This window comes from Mercenaria mercenaria, chromosome 2 (assembly GCF_021730395.1).
Source record: "Mercenaria mercenaria strain notata chromosome 2, MADL_Memer_1, whole genome shotgun sequence".
In the NCBI taxonomy this organism is placed as follows: Eukaryota; Metazoa; Mollusca; class Bivalvia; order Venerida; family Veneridae; genus Mercenaria; species Mercenaria mercenaria.
In genome coordinates, this window is record NC_069362.1 from 83,808,281 (window position 1) to 83,831,093 (window position 22,813).

At 35.3% G+C, this 22,813-nt stretch overlaps 1 protein-coding gene across 5 annotated transcripts in view; it reads left to right on the forward strand.

The window, feature by feature from the left end:
- The first annotated feature begins 11,391 nt into the window (after positions 1-11,391).
- The window catches only part of LOC123564441 (growth factor receptor-bound protein 2-like), a 54,777-nt gene continuing 43,355 nt past the window's right edge, over positions 11,392-22,813 (forward strand). For all 5 annotated transcript variants that reach the window (XM_045358039.2, XM_045358042.2, XM_045358038.2 and 2 more), the window contains exon 1: positions 11,392-11,529. In XM_045358039.2, coding sequence (XP_045213974.1) covers positions 11,452-11,529 — 78 coding nt within the window. In that variant the 5' untranslated portion in view covers positions 11,392-11,451. The remainder of the gene's footprint in view (positions 11,530-22,813) is intronic.

Genomic DNA, 22,813 nt, shown 5'->3' on the forward strand with positions numbered 1-22,813 from the left:
ACAAGAAGGTATACGTCGAATGATACAAGAGAGTATACATCAAACAAATGCTAAGGTGTTGCTCACAATCATTGCGTGGGCAAGTGTGGTCATTCTCTGTCGGATTTTATCCGAGGCGCCTGCACAAGTTCGGCTTGAAGAAAGTTCTTTAAGCTTATAGTTGCTCAGAAGGAATACATGTACTCTTAATTATTACACAGAGTCAGGATCTGCTTGTGGAAAATGAGGTGTAAATGTCAAGTGAAAAGGGAAGGGAACTCGACGGAAAAGTGCATGGCACTCCAACCAGTACATGCACTGTCTTAGAGAAAATAATATGTCTGGCGTCAGATCTCCTATGTTCAACGGAATGCCAAACATGTTGGAGACACTGCTATATATGGAACAGTTTTTCCTAACACATTGCGAACTCCATGCTTGACCTCTTCAATGTTTTGCTATGTATGGGCACCAGAAATGGAATATTCAAACTAAGTATTCTAACCAATGTTGTATAAACACATTCTCTAACGCTTGAAATTTGGAGAGGTAATTCCGGTTAAGTTAGTTGGCGTCCAGCTTGCTTTGAAAGCAATGTTGTTGATATGTTTGTTCCAGTTAACGTCTTTAGAAATAATGATACCGAGGTATTTTGCATAACTACAAGTTTGAAGTAGCTGGTCACGGAGATTAGCACGTGTTTAGCACGGTAAATTTTCAACCGCCAACCGTGATGTTGGATGCTATAATATGCTTTAGACCCGTTGATGTCATTTCCTTTAGACATTTCCGTGATATGGCCATAATACGTTTACTTTTTGCCACGGAACGCTCATATGTAAAATTTGTATTAACAGAATGTGAGTGTGATAATATCTCTACTAACACACTTTTAAAAGTGCCTTATTAAAACACTTTGAAAACGACAAAATCAGAAGTTGCATGCTAAAATGAGCTAAAGTGACTTCTTAGCTATATATCAGAAATGAATAAAACCCATTATAGTCCCGCTATACAAGATATGTGCGTCTTAGCTTGACATATTCACTTGTATTTGCTAATTATATATCTATTGTTTTGACTTTCAAACCTCTTGTTCCTGCACTTCTAACCATGCATGAAGTTGTTTTCACGCACGGTTTATCTTTTAGTTATTTTCGAACCATTATATGATTAATTGAAATATCCTCTTTGTCAGTAATCATGAAAATATCGAATGATCTATTTATTGAAAGTGCCAAAGTTTTACTAAAAATAGTAATATAAACAAGAAATATTTTTAAAAAAGATGGTCGACGTGGTGTAACTGAAGCACAAGTTATATATGGGCAGAAACCTGTATTTTAAAATCTTTGGCAATGTTGAAAAGGGCCTCTGTGAAGTTTTGTATAAATGGAGGACAGTAGTTCTGAAGAAGACTGTGTTTAGAAATTGTGGAGGGACAAACAACGGACACCAAAAACAATCACAAAAGCTCACTTTGAGCCTTTGGTATTTTAAAAGAAGGTAACAGAAAGCAAACGATATTGAAATACGTTCTATAATTATTTCTGGAATTGTTGGAAGCAAAATGAGCCCTTACCCTACTTCAGCTTATTATCAATTTGTCTATCTCAGAATATGTACAGTACTGTTTCCACCGGAAAAATTAATTTAAAATTTAGAATAAAAAAATTTTAAACAGTATCGGACATGTTGTTGCAGTTAGTAATGATTTGCACTGGTTAGAAATTGTTGCTTTAATGCAGGGAAGAGTTAATGACTGTATAAAACAAATAACCTTTTTGTAAAAACAAAATTTAAAGGGAAAGAAACTTAACAAAACAGAAATAACTTAACAAAAAAACTTAACAAACAGAATATGTCCGGATGAGCAGATGAATATTTGGTTACGCACACCTGTTCAAGTGGTTCGCATACAACCCGATGGTGCTGTACTTATAGAGTTTATAGATGACGAACGCGTTGTCATTTCACTCAATGTCACACATGACTCAGATTGAAGCATTTTCAGCCTTTCCTCCAATCAGCGCCACTCTTACAAAATCTCTCATTATGGCTGAAAATACCGAGAATACCTTACCAAGCAATCCGATTGGTACATTATTCAGGCGGCATAAGGACATACGAGGTCATAAAATCGTGCTTAATACGGCACGCCGAAAAATTTGAATCAATCTTTTTCTGGTTGCAGGAAGGTCTAATACGGTCTTATAGAAGGTCTAATAGTTGTTCCAGCTGGTAGTAAAACGTCTGAGTGGCTAATGCACTTATTTTGTTTTCCAAATGCTATCAATAACAAGCGTCAGATCAGAAAATAGTTGCAATCTGTTTAAACAGTAATTTCGATTTCAATTTTTGTTTTGAAAAGGACGACAAAGTGTATAAACAAAGTCAAAAATAATAAGAGTCTAAACAAAAATAGCGTGCTAATTTTTACATTTTTACATAAAAAAGCTTAGTAGGGAAAGTATACTTTATTCTCTGTACCTCTGGAGGCATCGGCGCCTTTATATTGTAAATTCACTTCTATTTTCACACCAGTAAATGGTAATGGAGAAATAAAAGCAAAACAAAGAAAAAGAGTTGCAATCCTACAGGTCTGTTCTATTTTGTTTATAACACGTAGTGTGTACACGTAAAATGTGACCAACCTTTCAGTTATCCCTCTGAAATGATCCCATTTAACCATCACCACGAAATGACATAAATATAATGTTATAAAATGATTTATCAAAAGTATTGAAATAATTTTTGGAAGCTTAAGAAGCATATTGTATGTGTAATTTTTACTTACAAAAGAACAAAGTGTTCATTTCTTTCATTATTTAATGTGTGTTAACAATTTTCGTTTTAAAAATTGGGGCGATTTTTATGAAAAATGATATAATGTTTTCTTTGGCACGCTGTATGGGGGTGTCCCATTGATGTTTACAAGGCAACTGTTAGAACATTATTTTTGTAATAGGGAATATGAAAAAAAACTTACTATGTTGTCGTTACGGTTAAATAACATTAGAGAGTTATCATTACCATTCTTTTATTCAAATACAACGCACTTGGTTTGTTTGTTTTGATTTTAGCGCCGTTTTTTCAGTAGTTATGTCATGTAGCGGCGGGCAGTTAGCCTAACTTGTGTTTCTGGGTTCTCTACCAGCACTAGCCTATTTCCCGCAAGTAAGTTCCAACTTCTCTTCGATAGATCTGCCCTCTCCTTAATGAACTAAGCGGACTTGCTTGTATACATGTGGAATAGTGACTTGAACAATTAATAAGAAATATCTTTCATATTAATGCATAATTCATTTTCAACCATAATCTTCTTTCTCAAAACTTACAATAGTTTCCCTTTCGAAACACATTCCTAAGAACGTGTATACTAACTAATCATTCTTTTTATAGTCGACGTAAAGTTTAAATTCAACTTTTATTGCTTCCTAATTAATAAGTGCATTTTCAATGTGATTTTATAATTATAATAGAAACACATGCACCATTTTGCTATCATTAATACGTAAGAAGTACGTTTTCTAAAGTTCAGTTTCGACCATTGACCAGCCTGCCTGTGACCTTGTTCAAAATGACACTTGCATATGACAGTACCGAACATATTTCTGTAACTGACCCGTATATAAAGATTGTGTTACATGTCAAATATTAACACACTTTGCCACCGGAGGTATATACACGGGGGAGGAAGTGTTACACGAAGGATGGAGTTCTTCTGATAACCTGTCATGTTTTCTTCTGATAACTGTTACGGATTTCCTGGAAAACGTTACAGAGTTCTTCTAATGTCTGAATGACGAGCCAAGGAATCGATGGATAAAATGGTAATTATTTATCTTTAAATAGAGAGAATGGGGTGTAAAACTAAAGTTTGATGATCAAGGTTGCCTGATGTCTTGTGCTATGCGTCAGAAAAAACTGTTTAGTCTAATAATCAGCGCCACTTCTTTGAAATGAGACATTTTGAGTAAAATATCGAAATCGTTCGCTTATTCATACATATTATTCTTCTTATTCATGTTCTTCATCCTCACCATATACAACAGAATAATTTTAGCGCAAAGTTGAAAAACATAAACCACTTTCTAACAATTGTATGCCCGATTTTTCAAATGTTACGGAATTCAGGTGATAACTCTGAAGATGTCACAGTGTTCTTATGATAACTTTTATTACTGCCAGGGTGTTTCTTGAGCTATGTTAGATACTTTTTAAGCTAATTTAATAAATTTACAAAGGGTGTTAATGATGTTCTTAATGTAATATATTTATCCAATGCACAGTATTGTGGTTATAAATGTACGGTATGAGTTTTTTGTAAAGTTTAAAACTATGTGCAATATAATGACATATATAGTAAAATACGAATAGATAACAAATGCAGTAAACTGCATTTTTTCGTTCTATAAATGGATGTGCCAGTGCTCGTAGACAACGGTTTATTGGTTTCCATTTTGATTGATCACTGAATTGAAATCAAATCCATTATAGGGTACATCTATTTGCTGCATTTGCAGAGGCTGTCTTTTTCTGAAGTGTTTAATCGGATTAATTGTATGACTGCTGTTGTCATCGCATGCAATTCAATTGCTTGTCTAGTTTGGCATATTCATATTATGACCTTTACGTTGAGTTAATATGGGGTAGGTTGAAAAGGCTAATATGCTAGGTAAAGTTTAGATAATTGTCCTTTTTTTTCAGGATGCGACAGTCAGATGTAAATACTGTCACAAAAGATTTCTGACATCTGAAGCAGTTGCTCATGTTGTAAATATTCATCCTGAAAGGAAAGCCGCAATTACAACATTGAGGCCATGTGGCAAATTTAAAACAACTGTTTATGCACAGTCTTATTTGGCGTATTTATTCTTTTTAATTTTTGTACAGGACTTTCTGTAGTATCTTTCGTCAACATTGTATCAAACCACTTTCTTCATCATAGGATTTTTTTTATTTCGTCCTGTCCAATATTTTCCCCCAAGTAAAATCAACCGTCCGTTTTTTAAATTTGCCACAGTCATACATATTAGTCCGATAAACCGCTTCAGAAAAAGACAGCCTCTGCAAATGCAAAAAATTTAGATGTACCCAATAATGAATTTGATTTTCAATTCAGTGATCCATCAAAACAGAAACCAGTAAAACCGTTGTTCACGAACACTTGCCATCCATTGATAGAACGAAAAAATACAATTTACTGCATTTGTTTTTCTATTCGTATTTACTATATATGTCAATATATTGCACATAGTTTTAAACTTTTCAAAAGACTCATACCGTACATTATATAACCACAAAACGTGCCTTGGATAAATATATTACATTAGAACATCAAAAACACCCTTTTTAAATGATTAAATTAGCTAAAAAAGATCTTAACATAGCTCAAGAAACACCCTGGCAGTAATAAAAGTTATATAAGAACTCGTGACATCTTCAGAGTTATCACCTGAATTCCGTAACAATTTTAAAAGCCGCATAAAATTGTTAGAAAAAGGGGGTTTTTGTTTGCAACTTTGCGCTAAAATTATTCTATTGCATGTGGTGAGGATGAAGAGCGTGAATAAGAAGAATAATATGTACAAATAAGCGCACGATTTCGATATTTTACTCAAAATGTCTTCATTTCAAAGAAGTGACACTGATAATTAGGCTAAACAATTTTTCTAACACATAGCACAAAACATCAGGCAACCTTGATCATCAAACTTTAGTTTTACATTCCATTCTCTCTACTTAAAGATAAATAATTACCATTTTATACACCTAATCCTTGGCTCGTCATTCAGACATCAGAAGAACTCTGTAACGTTTTCCAGAAACTCCGTAACAATTATCAGAAGACAACATGACAGGTTATCAGAAGAACTCCATCCTTTGTGTAACACTTCCTCCCCCGTGATATAGGCAGACTATCATAAATATACTAATAACCATAGAAATAATTTCTTGATACTTAAATTTTATCAATTCTATTTATAAAATATTTAAAGGCGTTGAGACATAATATTTAAACTAATTTAGGGTGGATAAATGAAAATAACATGAGTGCATTGCGGCATAGTTTATAGCACTCATTTGACCTCATTTTACTGTAATGAGAAACCCTACAGAACGACAGCCCTTATAAAATTCATATTTGGTCCTAAGGACCCTTTTTTACTAATACCCGAACATTAACAAAGAATGCCATCAGACGTCTGCCAGATATTAGCAGAATATAACTACTTACCAGAGTTGAAAATATTTTCGTATAAATACGGTGGCATTGGTGAGTTTTTAAGGATAACGAAATTGAACGGAGGAAGAAGCAATGAATAAAAGAACAGAACAGAACAGAAACAATGTATGTGTACTTGGAATACTCTATATTTATTTACGTTTTTATAATATAATCATTATTGTTTAAAAATGTATTTATTTATAGTGTGATAGATATATAGTGTATATCATGTCCACCTATCAATGATTTGAGCGAAGACAGCAGCTCTATATCTGATTGGCAAAAAATTAACATCTGGAGTCAATTTACCACATTCTATATTGTTTATGGCTGAAAAAAAAAAGAACATGTAATAACCTACTGCTTAATGTGCGCAGATAGTTCAAGCTTACAAAATAATTGTTTTCTAAGTGTTGTCGTTGTATTTGTTGTCATCAGCTGTAATACGTTTGAGTTGCCAGCATTTATTTGAATCATCACATGTAATTACCAAACATCTTTTATTTTTTAAATTTCGGTTAGTATTAGTCTGTAAATTGTAATTAATGATAAGTAGTTTTAGCATTGTTTACACATTTGTGCTTCTGGGTTACTTATGGGGATTCTGATAGAATCAGCACAGAACGTCAAATCATTTGGCCTTCTGTCACTGAAAGGTACCTATTGATCATTTAAATTTGCTGCTTAGTTGAAATATTTGCAAATGAATCATGAATGTGTTCATATATGGATCTTCAAATATTTTCTGTGTGTACATCCTGTTTAATTCTGAATTTTTCATGCGCCAAACATACCTCTGTGCCGTTTGTCTTTTTTTAAAGACATTTCTTGTTTAGCTTGATATCATGGCCCAAACACCTAGAACTTTTTCTGCGCCATATATCACTCAACAAAGTGAGCTGATATCTAAAATACGATACACGTAACATACATGTGTCAGCACAGAGAAAAAAGATTTCTATTGACATTTCTTTTCATAATCCTCTTGTAACTCCATCAGTCAGGTGAAGAATCAATTTCACATTGGCGTTTTTTATCGTCAGATGTTGTCAAAGGAGTCGGTAGGAAAACAACAAATGAGCCGTGCCATGAGAAAACCAACATAGTGGGTTTGCGACCAGCATGGATCCAGACCAGCCTGCGCATCCGTGCAGTCTGGTCAGGCTCCATGCTGTTCGCTTTTAAAACCTACTGCAATTAGAGAAACCGTTAGCGAACAGCATGGATCCTGACCAGACTGCGCGGATGCGCAGGCTGGTCTGGATCCATGCTGGTCGCACACCCTCTATGTTGGTTTTCTCATGGCACGGCTCAAATCGGCATAGAGTAGAAACGAGAATTAAACCTATAGGAAGAAACTTTCGTAGCATAGAGAACAACCAAGCAAACTAATAGCAGACAGTTTGATTGAGACTTTTCATTAGAGGTAATGAAATGTGAAACACACATCATACCCCCTAACAACCCTAGAACTGACTTCGAAACTGTAGATACTTATTGACCCCGAAGGACAAGAAAATATTTTTTTAAAAATCTGAGTCCAAGTTACTCTCCTTAACCTGTGTCAATAGCCTGTTAACTCAAGAAGTGAAACAACTCGGTTTAGTGCATTCAACTCGTAAAAACGAATCCCAGGCAGCTGAAATGTTATATATATATATATGGGGGTCATTCAAAATTGGAAAGACGTCGAAGAACGACTTAAGTGGGTGTTAAGTGCTGTGTGGCGGCCGTAAAAAGTCGCCCGACTTCATCTCAGTGTTGTTATATTTTCTGGTCCCTTTGGATCATTAATTTCAAAATCATTAGATTTGAAGATTGAAACTGCTTAAGCCGGGTGCTAAATGGGCGTGGGCAGTGTTGCATTTTCCATTACTGCTCATGAACACTCAATCAAACCGAGTCTGCAATTTTCACTGTTTGCCTTGTTCTCGGTGCTTCCGAGGGATCTACTTTCCAGATTTTATTTATTTCACAACAGCGGGTGTGAAGTGCTGTGTGGCGGTCGTAAAAAGTCGCCCGACTTCATCTCAGTGTTTTTATATTTTCGGTCCTTCGGGGTCATTGATTTCAACTCATTTAGATTTGAAGATTGAATACTGCTTTAAACCCGGGGCTAGTGGCGTGGGCAGTGTTGCATTTTCCATTACTGCCATGAATAACTCGTTCAACCGAGTCTGCAATTTTCACTGTTTGCCTTGTTCTCGGTGCTTCCGAGGGATCTACTTTCCAGATTTTATTTACTTCACAACAGCGGGGTTAAGTGCTGTGTGGCGGTCGTAAAAAGTCGCCCCCACTTCGTCTCAGCGTTGTTATATTTCTGGTCCTTCGGGATCATTGATTTCAACTCATTTAGATTTGAAGATTGATACTGCTTAAGCCGGGGCTAATGGGGGTGGGCAGTGTTGCATTTCCATTTCTCTATGACAGACTCAATCAAACCGAGTCTGCAAATTTCACTGTTTGCCTTGTTCTCGGTGCTTCCGAGGGATCACTTTCCAGATTTATTTTTTCACAACAGCGGGTTGAAGTGCTGTGTGGCGGTCGTAAAAAGTCGCCCCGACTTCATCTCAGTGTTGTTATATTTTCTGGTCCTTCGGATCATTGATTTCAACTCATTAGATTTGAAGATGAATACTGCTTAAGCCGGTGCTAGTGGGCGTGGCAGTGTTGCATTTCCCATTACTGCTGATGAATAGACCCCAAACAAACCGAGTCTGCAAATTTTTCACTGTTTGCCTTGTTCTCGGTGCTTCCGAGGATCTACTTTCCAGATTTTATTTACTTCACAACAGCGGGTGTTAAGTGCTGTGTGGCGGTCGTAAAAAGTCGCCCGACTTCGTCTCGTGTTGTTATATTTTCTGGTCCTTCGGATCATTGATTTCATCTCATTAGATTTGAAGATTGAATTACTGCTTAAGCCGGTTTCTAATGGGCGTGGGCAGTGTTGCATTTCCATTACTGCTCAGAAAAAGACTCAATCAAACCGAGTCTGCAATTTTCACTGTTTGCCTTGTTCTCGGTGCTTCCGAGGGATCTACTTTCCAGATTTTATTAAATAATGCAAAGGTCTATTCCAGCGTTCATCTCTGGAACCTCATGTTAAACTTGTGAATATATATCTCAAGACAGGACAAACTGCTTAACTATGACAAGGATGATATTAATAGACGATTTTTGTGGGCAAAGACTTCAACAAGGTTGCCTTTGCAAAATTGACAGAAAACATAAAACCTACATGGTAAATGTAGGACCGTTCTGGTTAAGGTAAGACTTTTGCTGTTTGACTTTTGATAGTTGCCTTGCGGATTGTCTGCCCAAAAGTGGTAAATTGTTTTGCCTAACTATTTCTATCAAGTGTTTATTTAACCATTCTGAAACAAAATTGGTATTTGCTCTCTCCCCAGTCATTCACTTTGCCATATGTTTATTTACAATATTCTTACTATTAAAGACCATTGAATCAATAAATACAGGTTTCTCATGTCTTGGACACTGCCACAAAGGGATTGCCAATATTTATTATCAAAAGAATATTTCAGTATTGATAAAAACACATTAGTGCTAGTCCTGTATACACTTTTAAACAAAATGTTTGAGAGAAAAGGTTATTACAAAAGAAAAGAAGCATTAATATTGTTGATAATTATTGTAGTATAGAACTGCCCGGTTATCTGCACAAATTGGATTTAGAACTAATAGGCGTACCATTAACAATGCTTTTGTATTGAACGGTTTTATTAATAAAGTTTTAAATAAGGGGAAATAGTTTTACTGTACTTGTAGATTATACAACATTTGATTACGTTGTTTGAGAAACTCTATGGTATTTTTTTAGATACTAAAATATTCATGTATGAATAATTAAATCACGAGTTAAACATCTAAATAAACTTTGTCATGATTTTACAAAGGGAACAATCTCTTGGCTCCAAAATTAAGAATTAGAATTTAAAATGTACCTACCATAAAATTAAGCCATAAACAGTGTAGTCCTCAAATACCAGTCAATTAACAGTGCTGTTCCGCTTTTCTCTGTGTAACATGCTGGTCCATATAACATATTAAAAATCGTATTTTCTTTGAATTTTATAAAATGTATACACGTAAATCTCCCGTACCAGAGGTCTACCTCCCACCTTCTTAAAAAAGCATAATTTGACAACAACAATAATGAAATTAAAAAAAGATTTGCAATAGGCAGCGTGCAAGATCCTAGGATTACGTGAGTTCCGGCGGTATTTCTGGAACTTTCACTTTGATTACAGACGTCTATTAAAATCATTCACCCGAAACGAGACAGATGTTAATAGCTTCAAAACGGCCTAGTTAGATTATTTTAGCTTTGAATATTTTGCAAGACGATGATCTGATGAGGCTTTTACAACTAGTGATTGATTTCAATTATCATAACTTAAATAAAGGTTTCCAGTTTAAAACAACTGATTAGTAAAGATTATGCAATTATGTTTTATGGATTCAGTGTTGGTATATTTTTTGTCCTTTGGGATCATGGATTCCATTCAATATTTATATAATAGAATTCCGCTTTTAAAGCCGGTGCTAGCTAGGGGGCGTGAGAGGTGTTGCACTTTCCATTACCTATCAGATTCATTTTGGTAGTGTAGTATACCATACTCCCTTTTGTTCAGAATATTTGTAAAGTTTTCACACGTCTAGATTTAAGTTTATTGCAGTCTAAGATTCGTAACAAAAATATATTTCTTTCATAAATTATCATAAATGCAAATATTTTTAAAAGAACATAAACTACATTTTAGAATGCGGATCCATAACTGTAGATATTGTATTTGCGATAACACCACTTCTTTCATTTTGTTTTATGGGGCACTGTCGATTTTCAAGGGAGGTCCGTCTGATTTCATACTAATGTGTTGAGAAAATTTATGTTACCCCTTTCGCATATAAAAGTCATTTTGCATACTATATATAAATGCGAAAAGCAGTCCCTTTCGCACTTAGGTGTACCGTTTGCTTACACAGTTGATGGCTGGAACTATTTTCATCTTCTGCAAAATAGTCCTTCGAAGCAAGTGTATTAAATGTTGTGTAACATATTGAAGACACGTTGCATTTATAATTATCTCTATCACATCCAAAAATAAAGCGTCTAGTCACTACCATTTTTCTTACATGTTCGCAAATTGCATGTTGTTTACAAACTTCGTGACCGATTTACAAATCTAAGTCATTTTGAGATAAAACTGCGCAAAACCAACATGGAGGCGAGGGCAAAACATGAATTTACTGCAACTGCGGACGACGAGTTAAGCTTTGTTAAAGGACAAGTCGTAAAGGTCGTTCATCCAGAAAACTTTGATAGTTTTTCCTTTTAATCTGATATGTTATTAAGGCTCTCCATTTGGTATATTTCGCATCACACAATATTTCTCTGTTTTGAGAACTTCCTGTTTATCCTGTTCTACTTATAAAAGTTATCCCATGTCGATGTTGTTTTAAGAGAACTAGAAAATATATCTATTATAGATTAATGTACGGGATTGCGTCTGTTAAGCATTGATTTTCTGTCAAGTTTAAAATGCCACTTCTAGATAATCCAGCAAGACAATCTCTGTAATTCATGACACATTTCATGTATTCATGAGGTATAATCACTGGCACCAGACCAGAGAGAAAATGCCACTGCAAATGTTATACCCTAACCCAAGGTTTACTATAAGAACTATGGTCATGAATGAGAAATAAACCATTTCAATCTTGCATATCTCGCCTAAAACATGCAGTTCGATTAATGGGTTTCCAAGCTAGTCAAAATAATGATTAGTGTGACTGGGCAATCTTAACGTCAAAACTTCTAAGGACCAAAATATGGAGGATAAATCACAGTACAATGTCATGAAAAGTTATTGATTTTATGGCTTGCGCATCTTGTCAAATTAGTTAGACTAGGGTATGGGTGTGTAGATGTGGTAAACAATCGTGTACAGTAAATACCAGGGATCATCCTACAAGGCGATTTGAGCGATATCGTCACTGAAAAGTCGGCAACTTCGCCTAATTCTCGCCTCCAAGCGAAATCCGAAACACAGAGTTTTTCAGAGTGTTGTAATCTGTTTACTTAAAGTAGTAAAACTTGATGCATATTCTAGATTAAATTACCGATAAATCGATGGTAAACCCCACCTGCTCGCCTGTCAAACTTCAGCCAATTGTAGCGTTAATATCCCAATGTAGTTATAAATAATATTGTAAGCCGCCGCCATTTTGAAAATTTTCAGTCTTCGGTAAAAAGCCGATAAACTTAACGAGTGCATGATCTTATGCATCAGTTGTATATTATTTCTTGAATTTATTAAAAATAGCTTCAAATATTATTTCAAATATAGGCCAATTTCTGTAAATCAATTGCCCGGGCGCTGTGGTTAAAAAAATAAACAATTCCGCGGACGTCTGAACTGCCGTACAAAAAACTGTAAAAAGATCACCAATATCTACAAGGTTGGTATTATTTTTGAAATGATTAATAAATAAATCAATTAAATGTATAAATCTGAACAAGTTGATGAAAGAATCATGGTTAATTAAAGCACGAGAATTGAAACATGAATGAAAATTTTCATGGCGTTTCAATCGTGCACCTGATAAATTTACGAGCTTCGGACATGTAAATTTCGGATAAAAATTTAAAGGCGACTTTTTCATAGCTCAGTTTCACTGTTTGTACTTTATTTAGAAATTCATGAAAATAATAATGCAATATTCAGTTTCCTTTAATAATTACTGTTTTATAAGTTATGGCAAGACCCATAGAAAATAGAAAGTGGATATATAGATGGGAAACTGAAAACTATACCGAATCTTCTTAAATTCCTCGATTTCGCCCTAAATTCTGTGGAAGGAGAAGTCACTCTTCTCCCTAAAATTTTGACCAGGATGATCCCTGAATACATGGGTTTAAATCACCAGAAAATTATTTCTTTTAATTATTTGATAATTGTTACTGTCACAGGGTGAGAAAAATGTGCAGTCAGTCTGGGGCTCGGACCTGGGACCCCTCGCTTACAGGGCGAGTGCTCTACCGACTGAGCTAACCGGCTGCCTAGCTGAAACATATTCCCCCCTTACGTGACCAAGTACGTACCATGACATACACCCCCGCAAATTGGAACTTCGTCCTCGAATTCCGGAGGAACATAATATTGCAAGCATCGTAAAACTGACCAAGCAAGCATGTGACAGTCCCATGTTGGGTGCCAAATGTCACAGGGTGAGAAAAATGTGCAGTCCGGGGATCAAACCCAGGACCCCTCGCTTACAGTGTGAGTGCTCTACTGACTGAGCTAACCGGCATATTCTCCCCTTATGTTACCATATACCTTACGTTATTGTACCTTGACATTACATAAATCAGTGAGGAATTGAATCCACTTTTGATACATGTAAGTTTTATTTGAATTTACGGCCAATTCATGACATAGTCGGCATTTAAACCTATAGCATGAAAAGCGTCTACAGTTGTGAAAATTCATCGGAAATTTCCTACACTATTTTGGTCTTTCGAGTGTTTGACGTGAGTGGAGATATTGCCCATATGAAAAAATTATCTCAATATTTCCAAGGATCGCATTAAATTTGTTGGACTAGGTACCAAGCATATTGAACAAGTAGTAATTTGTCTTCCATCATGCACTAGTCACTTTGTCTCAATATTTCATATTGCAGAGATAATCCACATATATTTTATGCTTATGTCAACATTACAGAAAAAACTTTCCTGAACATCCGGTCTAGAGGACACAGCAGACCAGTGTGCACATGTTAGGCGAAATGTAAACAAACAAAAACAGAAGTTATTCAATAAAACTCGAAATGATGAATGAAATTCATCTTAGAAATGATACTGAATTTGAATCATACATTGGTACACATTTGCATTGTTTATTTAAGTCACATTGCACATTTATGCTGCATATGCACATGTGTAGTTAAACGACAACTGACATACATATTCACATCAGCCAATCAGAATAATTTAGTAATGTAGACCGGAACTTAATTAAGGAAGTTCAACCAAGTTTTTCTGTAATGTTGATGAAACTATAAACTACGCTTTGTTTTTCAGAGATAAGAAATATTGAAGCAATGTGACCAGTACACAATGGAAGATAAATTACTACTTGTTCAATATCCATAGTACATATTTACCGAACAGCGTGTTTTAGGTGAGAAATGCACAATTGAAATGGGTTACTGGTAGTATATTTTCCCGTTCCATGACCATGGTTCTTACAGTATACCTAGGGGTAGGGAATAACATGGACAGTGGCATTTTCTTTCTGGTTTGGTGCCATTGGGTATATTATGAAGTAAGGTGCTGGCCATTGGATATCATATCATGTTAGGTAATTTTAGTCTTTCCAAGGAAATATTAAATTACACAAGTTAAAATGATTTCAAATGACTTGCCCATCACCGATGTGGGTTCGAGCCTCACTTGGGGCATTGAATTCTTAATGTGAGGAAGCCATCCAGCTGGCTTACGGAAGGTCGGTGGTTCTACCTAGGTGCCCGCCTGTGATGAAGCACAACCTGAAGACAAGTTCTACACAGAAAGTTTTAATGGGTGCCACTAAGTTTGTAACTGATCCAGAATCAAATTGTAAACAAACATGTCACACAGAATTGTTACTTCTGGCAAGTTCTGTTAGATTCTTCTGTAAATTTAAAGTTCTATAGTAAGATTATATGTACAGTGCGCAATACCCAGACCCCTAGCCCAAAGGTCAAGGTCATAGTTGGAGGTTAAAGTTCAACAAGTGTTTTAAGTATCTCCTCTGCAACTCACCTTTTACTTCTTTTTAGAATGCAAATGGAATATTGATAAAATTCCTTTGCAGTTCTGCTCTTTAAATCTGTCCATTTTTTAGCTCACCTGAGCACGAAGTGCTCAAAGGTGAGCTTAGTGATCGCCCTGTGTCTGTCGTCAACAATTTGACTGTTAACACTCTAGAGGTCACATTTTTGGCCCAATCTTAATGAAACTTGGTCAGAATGTAACCCTCAATAAAATCTTGGACGAGTTCGATATTGGGTCATCTGAGATCAAAAACTAGGTCATCAGGTCAAATCAAAGGAAAAGCTTGTTAACACTCTAGAGGTCACATTTTTGGCCCAATCTTAATGAAACTTGGTCAGAATGTTACCCTCAATAAAATCTTGGACGAGTTCGATATTGGGTCATCTGGGATCAAAAACTAGGTCATCAGGTCAAATCAAAGGAAAAGCTTGTTAACACTCTAGAGGTCACATTTTTGGCCCAATCTTAATGAAACTTGGTCAGAATGTTACCCTCAATAAAATCTTGGACGAGTTCGATATTGGGTCATCTGGGATCAAAAACTAGGTCATCAGGTCAAATCAAAGGAAAAGCTTGTTAACACTCTAGAGGTCACATTTTTGGCCCAATCTTAATGAAACTTGGTCAGAATGTTACTCTCAATAAAATCTTGGACGAGTTCAATATTGGGTCATCTGGGGTCAAAAACTAGGTCACCAGGTCAAATCAAAGGAAAAGCTTGTTAACACTCTAGTGGTCACAATTTTGGCCCAATCTTAATGAAACATGACCAGAATGTTAATCTTGATGATCTTAAGGTCCAGTTTGAATCTGGGTCATGTAGGATCAAAAACTAGGTCACCAGGTCAAATCAAAGGAAAAGCTAGTTTACACTGTAGAGGCCACATATATGACCATATCATAATGAAACTTGGTCAGAATGTTAATCTTGATGATCTTAAGGTTAAGTATAAATCTGGGTCAGGTGGGGTCAAAAACTAGGTCACTAGGTCAGATCAAAGGAAAAGCTTGTTAACACTGTAGAGGCCATATTTATGACTGTATCTTCATGAAACTTAGTCAGAATGTTAAACTTGATGATCTTTAGGGCAAGTTTGAATCTGGGTCATGTCGGAACAAAAACTAGGTCACCAGGTCAAATCAAAGGAAAAGTGGTAGTTAACACTTTAGAGGCCACATCTATGACCATATCTAATGAAACCTGGTCAGAATCTTAATCTTGATGATCTTTAGGTCAAGTTTAAATGTGGGTCAGTTGGGGTCAAAAACTAGGTCACTAGGTCATATCAAAGGAAAACCTTGTTAACACTCTAGAGGCCATATTTATGACTGTATATTCATGAAACTTAGTCAGAATGTTAAACTTGATGATCTTTAGGTCAAGTTCGAATCTGGGTCATGTCGGGTCAAAAACTAGGTCACCAGGTCAAATCAAAGGAATGGCTAGTTAACACTTTAGAGGCCACATTTATGACCATATCTTAATGAAACTTGGTCAGAATGTTAATCTTAATGATCTTTAGGTCTGTAGGTCAGGTGAGCGATACAGGGCCTTCATGGCCCTCTTATTGATATATTGATGCTAATTTATAACTTAGACTTAAATATACAGATCCAATCAATATGCTACTCTTGCTGAATTAAGGCTGATTATTTTTTAAAAGAATTGGAAAAATGGGCTTTAGATAATACCTTGGTCCTCTCTTCCCTCAGAGTAAAGAAGTGCCCAGGGGTCACACAGATTGACTTGAAACCTTTGAGAGCCAAATTTAGCTTCAGAGCAGAAGCAACATTAGACTTTTACATATGAAAATGGCCTCATTTAGCTGAGCAGCCACTAGAAAAACAGTTTGAGCCTCTTCTTTGGAATTTTAGTATATGGCTCAGGTAGTGAATAGAAGAGATGCGTGTTAATGTATTAAAAATACATTTTATATCAATTGATGCATTCCTTATTGCACAGAAGCATTAACTTGTAAATTTCTGTCATACTCTGAAAGTCTAGGATTACTCAGAGATTTTATGTTCAATAAAAATACTATTTGGAATTGGAGCAATCAATTTATACCAGTTCTAAGGAAACTGATGTTTATTGTCATATTTTCAAGTTTCTTTTTATATATATTTATAATATAAGGTAGTTAACGAGTTATAAATACTGCTGTCATTTTTTGTGTCATTTTGAATAAGACATTGACTGATGGTCATACTTGACAGCTGGTGTTATGTGGTTATAGGGTAATATATCATGGCCTTTCATGATGAAAGTTTTCACCTAAGTACAGAAAGGTCCAGTTATCATGATCCAGACAAGTATGATATGAGATAAGGCATTTCAGCATGTCTCAGCCTTGGTATGGATGTTAGCCCTAGTTCACTGGCTTCCCTTCTGTACATGTTTCTTGAAGTTACATCTTCCTAATTGTGCACTACTTGTAACAGGCTTAACACATCGAGTTATCAGTTTTGTTCTTGGGTTATATATCTTCAGTCTTCACAAAATATAACATGCTTTAAAGTTATTGAAGATAATTGTGGTGGAAACCTCAGTGCCTGGTTGAAATATACACCAGAAAATTGCATGGTATTCAAATGAGAAACATAAGAGGCTAGGTCATCATACTAGCTCACCAGACCCTTTACCTGGCAGAACCACATGTTCAGGGTTAACCATTAATATAAATGGATGGTTTCTCGCCTGATGACCTTTTAAACTTGAAAATCTTCTTTGAAACTACAGGCCAGAATTACATCAAACTTGGTTTAATGCTTAAAGTTTGTTTTAATCAACCAACGTTACCTTATTAAGGGGCCACTAGAGCTCAGTTTGCTCAAAACATAAAAAAACAAACAAAAGAACTTCTTCTCATGAAACACTTGATGGATCTTCAACAAGCCTGATCTGTTACATCAAGTTTGTTCAAATGATGTTGCTTGGTCCCTTTTTGGGGCTGCTAGAATTAAAAATGAAAAAAAACCCCAACTTAAAACAAGTTCTCATGAACCATTTATGGATCTTCTCCAAAAAAGTAATTTTCTGATTGTATAGCTACTGCACTGAAAAAGGCTGTAGAGGGTTTTGAGCCAGTTTGGTCCGTGTCTTGAGTTTGTATTCAGTTTCAACTTTATGGAGCATTTCATTTCTATAGATACATGCTACAGTTGTATTGATTAGGTAAGACATGAATTTCAACACAAGCTTCAAGTGCACATGTGACAATGGCCATGCATCATGTGTCACAGATGAAACCACAAGTATGATGGGATTTAATGAATAATAATATTTTATAAAAGAAATTGCCTACAAGTTGCAGGAATGAAATATTTGCCATAAATTGATCTTGCATTTTTAAGATTTCTTTAATGTGTAAGGAATGAAAAGTCAGTATTATTTAATTTGATGTAAGTAGGCATTTAAATTTAGTTCTGATATGATATAATATCAGCTACGCTTTACGTTGTAAAAACACACAGTACTGTTGGTACTGTAACCCAGTAGGTAATGCCAAGATTTCTCAGAATCACTTTTGTTTGTACTTTTCATTTACAGTTTTTAAGTAAAACTACTTTTATTATATAAAAAGTAGGGATGGGAACGAATACTGAAATCAATATTCGAATATTCGGTTTGCCATATTCGAATATATTCGAATATTCGGTTAGTTTTAATGGAAGCTTTAAATTCTTATTAAGTGATTGGCATATACACAACGTATTCATTTGTTTAAAGCGTGGATCATCGTAAATAAGGCCAAAAAATGTTGGTTTCGGGTAACCCGATCCTACATAGCGAAACCCGCCGATCCTAGCGTTTTATTTCACGATTCTGTCAGTATAATCATGAACATATTTAACTAACTCAGTGTTTTAGCTTCAAAATGATACAAAAAATCAAAATGATTATAATTTAGACCGTCGCAATTTTATATAAAAATAGCAGGTCGTCCCATTTAAACACGTGACGCGCTGTTGTATTACCGCCGCCATTTTGAAAAATTTCAATCGGCGTGTAAAAATCGTCGTGTAAAATGCAAGTAAGGCAGACTTAAACCTTTTTCAACATGAACTTGTCGACAATATCTACAAGTTTGGTATTGTTTTCGAAAAAATAAATTCTACAACTTGTTACACAAAACAGGCGCCAATAAAAATGAACAAAAGATAAAAAGATATCACATTTACGCCTAATACAAACTGTTAATCCGTAGCGATAACCCCAGGTAATTATGCATTGCAATTTTCTTGTTAATTGGACATCTTTTGACATGCATCTGACACATTGACGCCTGTTGCAAACTGTTAATAAGTAACGATGGCCCCTGCCAATTATGCATTGCTATTTTCTTGTTAATTGGACATCTTTTGATACATGATAATCTAACATGACATGGTTTTATTCTGTAGAATTAGCATGCTCATATTGCCCAAAATCAATGATACTTATTTTGAAAAAAAAATACAATAATGTACGAATATTCGAATTTGATTTTCATATTCGAATATTCGACCGATTTTCGAATATTCGAATATTCGAACATTCGTTCCCATCCCTAATAAAAAGACTTAGCCCCTTTAAGTAATTTACAGGAAATGGTTAAGAATATTTGATAACATTTTACTTGATTTACGGAAGTGCATGCATAAGGCTATGTGTAGTAGAGAACAAATATTTATTTTTATCTGTACCAGTTGTATGTTTGATAACTGGTAAACACTTAACATCTTATATTAGCTAATGTCACACATGACCATTACAAAAATTATAACTTGCTTATTAGTGCAATGAAAATCTTGAAACCTCTTGACTTAATATCCTAAATGGTTGTGTACATGAGATATGCCATAATAGCTTGATCAGATGGATAAATGAGAAATAGCTGCTCCTCTTACATACAGTAGTTTTGGTAATTTTAGGTATTGGATAGTTCCGAAAAAAAATCTATGGACGCAATTTTAATTTTAATAAGGCCATAAACATTGATAAAAATACCTATTTTTAGGATTACTTCACCCCCCTCCTGCCACCCCCCACAGAAAAAGGCAGATAGGTATGCATTTTTAAACTCTTTGAGATGTTCATTATTATCTTTGTAAATTGAACATTTTTTCCAAAAAAACAAGAACAGTCTCATCTGAGGTTTCTTAGCGGAACAAATTAAATACTGATACATTGAACCTCAAATTGTCTGATATGATTCACATTCAATAGGAATTTTACAGGACATTTGTCATAAATTATATACATATTCATTGTAGTACTGGTGACATGTTTTCCAAACATGAAAATTTATAAGCATCAATGTTCAGGAAACTATTTCTTACACTTACATAACATGTCATCTAATTGTCCATTTTTTAGCTCCACTATTCAAAAAATAGTCCGAGCTATTCTACTCACTCTGCCTTGGGTGTCTCACCTTGGTTAAAGTTTTGCATGCAACTTGCAAGTATGTATAGCTATCATTTATATAGCTTTGCACTTGGTTGAGTCCCATAACTCTGACATGTATTTTGGCCAAATTATGCACCATTTTGGACTTGGAAGATCCTCATATACTGGATCAGATTTAATGAACAGTAATAAGTGAATTTAAAAAATACTGGAATACATGTTGCAAGAATGTAATAATTACCATGCATGAGGTGTTTCTAAAGTCCTTGAGTGTATTTCAAATGGAATAATTTAATGTTTGATACTCTCATTGGATAGTTCATCATATTAGCAAGTTCAAAGCATACTGTCATCAGGATGGATTGCATCTGGTAGTGTTGAGGATCAACATTTTCTGGGCTGAAATATGGCGTTATTCACCTGTTCAGAATGTTTGCTTTTTTCCCATTTTCGACAAAAACTTGCCTCAAAAAGAAAAGAAAAAAAAGTGATTTTTTTTTTTATTTTTTGTTAGCTCACCTGAGCACTTCAGAGGTGAGCTTTTGTGATCGCCATGTGTCTGTCGTCAGTCATCCGTCCGTCGTCAACAATTTGACTGTTAACACTCTAGAGGTCACAATTTTGGCCCAGTCTTAATGAAACTTGGTCAAAATGTTATCCTTAATAAAATCTTGGACGAATTCGATATTAGATCATCTGGGGTCAAAAACTAGGTCACCAGGTCAATCAAAGGAAAAGCTTGTTAACACTCTAGAGGTCACAATTTTGGTCCAATCTTTATTAAACTTGGTCAGAATGTTACTCTCATTAAAATCTTGGACAAGTTCGATATTGGGTCATCAAAAAGTCACCAGGTCAGAGCTAAGGAAAAGCTTGTTAACACTCTAGAGGCCACATTTATGACTATATCTTCATGAAACTTGGTCAGAATGCTTATCTTGATGATCTTTAGGGCAAGTTCATATCTTGGTCATGTGGGCTCAAAAACTAGGTCACCAGGTTAAATCAAAGGAAAAGCTAGTTAACACTCTAGAGGCCACATTTATGACCATATCTTAATGAAACTTGGTCGGAATGTCAATCTTGATGATGGAATCTGGGTCATGTGGGATCAAAAAGTAGGTCACCAGGTCAAATCAAAGGAAAAGCTAGTTAACACTCTAGAGATTACATTTATGATCCTATCCTAATGAAACTTGGTCAGAATGTTAATCTTAATGATCTTAAAGTCAAGTTCTAATCTGGGTCAGGTGGGGTCAAAAACTAGGTCACCAGGTTAAATCAAAGGTAAAGCTTGTTAACAACCCAGAGGCCACATGACTGTATCTTCATGAAACTTGGTCAGAATGTTAATTTTTATGATCTTGAGGTCAAGGTCAAATCTGGGTCATGTGGTGTCAAAAACTAGGTCACCAGGTCAAATCAAAGGAAAAGCTAGTTATCGGGTTAGAATTAGGTCAGGTGAGCGATACAGTTTGAACACTTGTTTGAATTAGTCCAACCAAAACTCTTAGTAGATGTACATATTAATCAAGATAAACCATACCAATTAAAACAGAAGACAGTGTGCTAAAAAGTTATTTCATTTTAGAACTTGTAACATATTTATGAAATGTATTGTTTTGTTTTTTTTTAACAACACAGTTTTGAACTTTTCCCTCCATTTTAGTAGTTATGGCATAATGCCCTGCCACCATTCCCCTAAAGCTGAAAAAAGAAAAATGATGTAGTTATTGCACTTCCTTTCTATGTTATTAAATGAAAACCAGTCATTTAAGGATGGTATTAAGCAACTTTAACTTTGACATTATAAACAGAGTAGAACTTTATTTTAAAATGTCATTTAGAAATGATTTTGGATCAGTTATGAATATAATACAGTAAAAACTGTTGTAATGCATTATGATAAGCATAGAACTGGTTTAATGGATTATGGGTCATACAGCTTGATAAAATTGGCTAAACTGTAATTTTTTCAGCTTTAAATGATGGAGAACAGAAGCCCATGTGCCGCTGTGGGAATTTTAATTTGCATAAGCGGCCAGGGGTTTTTTTTATTCTATAGCAGAGGCCGAATATCGGCCTCGTCCCCCAGCCGAGGATTTCCCCCACAGCCAAGGATTTCCCCTACCGCAGTCGAAATTCCCCTACGTCCGAAATTCCCCCCTCCAAAATCGTAAACAAAGCAATGGAGATTACTCCCAGCGATTTTCCCGACCGAATATCGGACCCGTTCACAATTGCAGACGGTCTTTCACAATTTTCAATGGGTGTGGAAAGCTTTAGAAATAGTAGAAAAATGTTTGAAGAGCGTTCAGTGGACCCGAGGTTCCGGTTTTGACCAGCGAAAATCGATAAAACTCGTATCTGA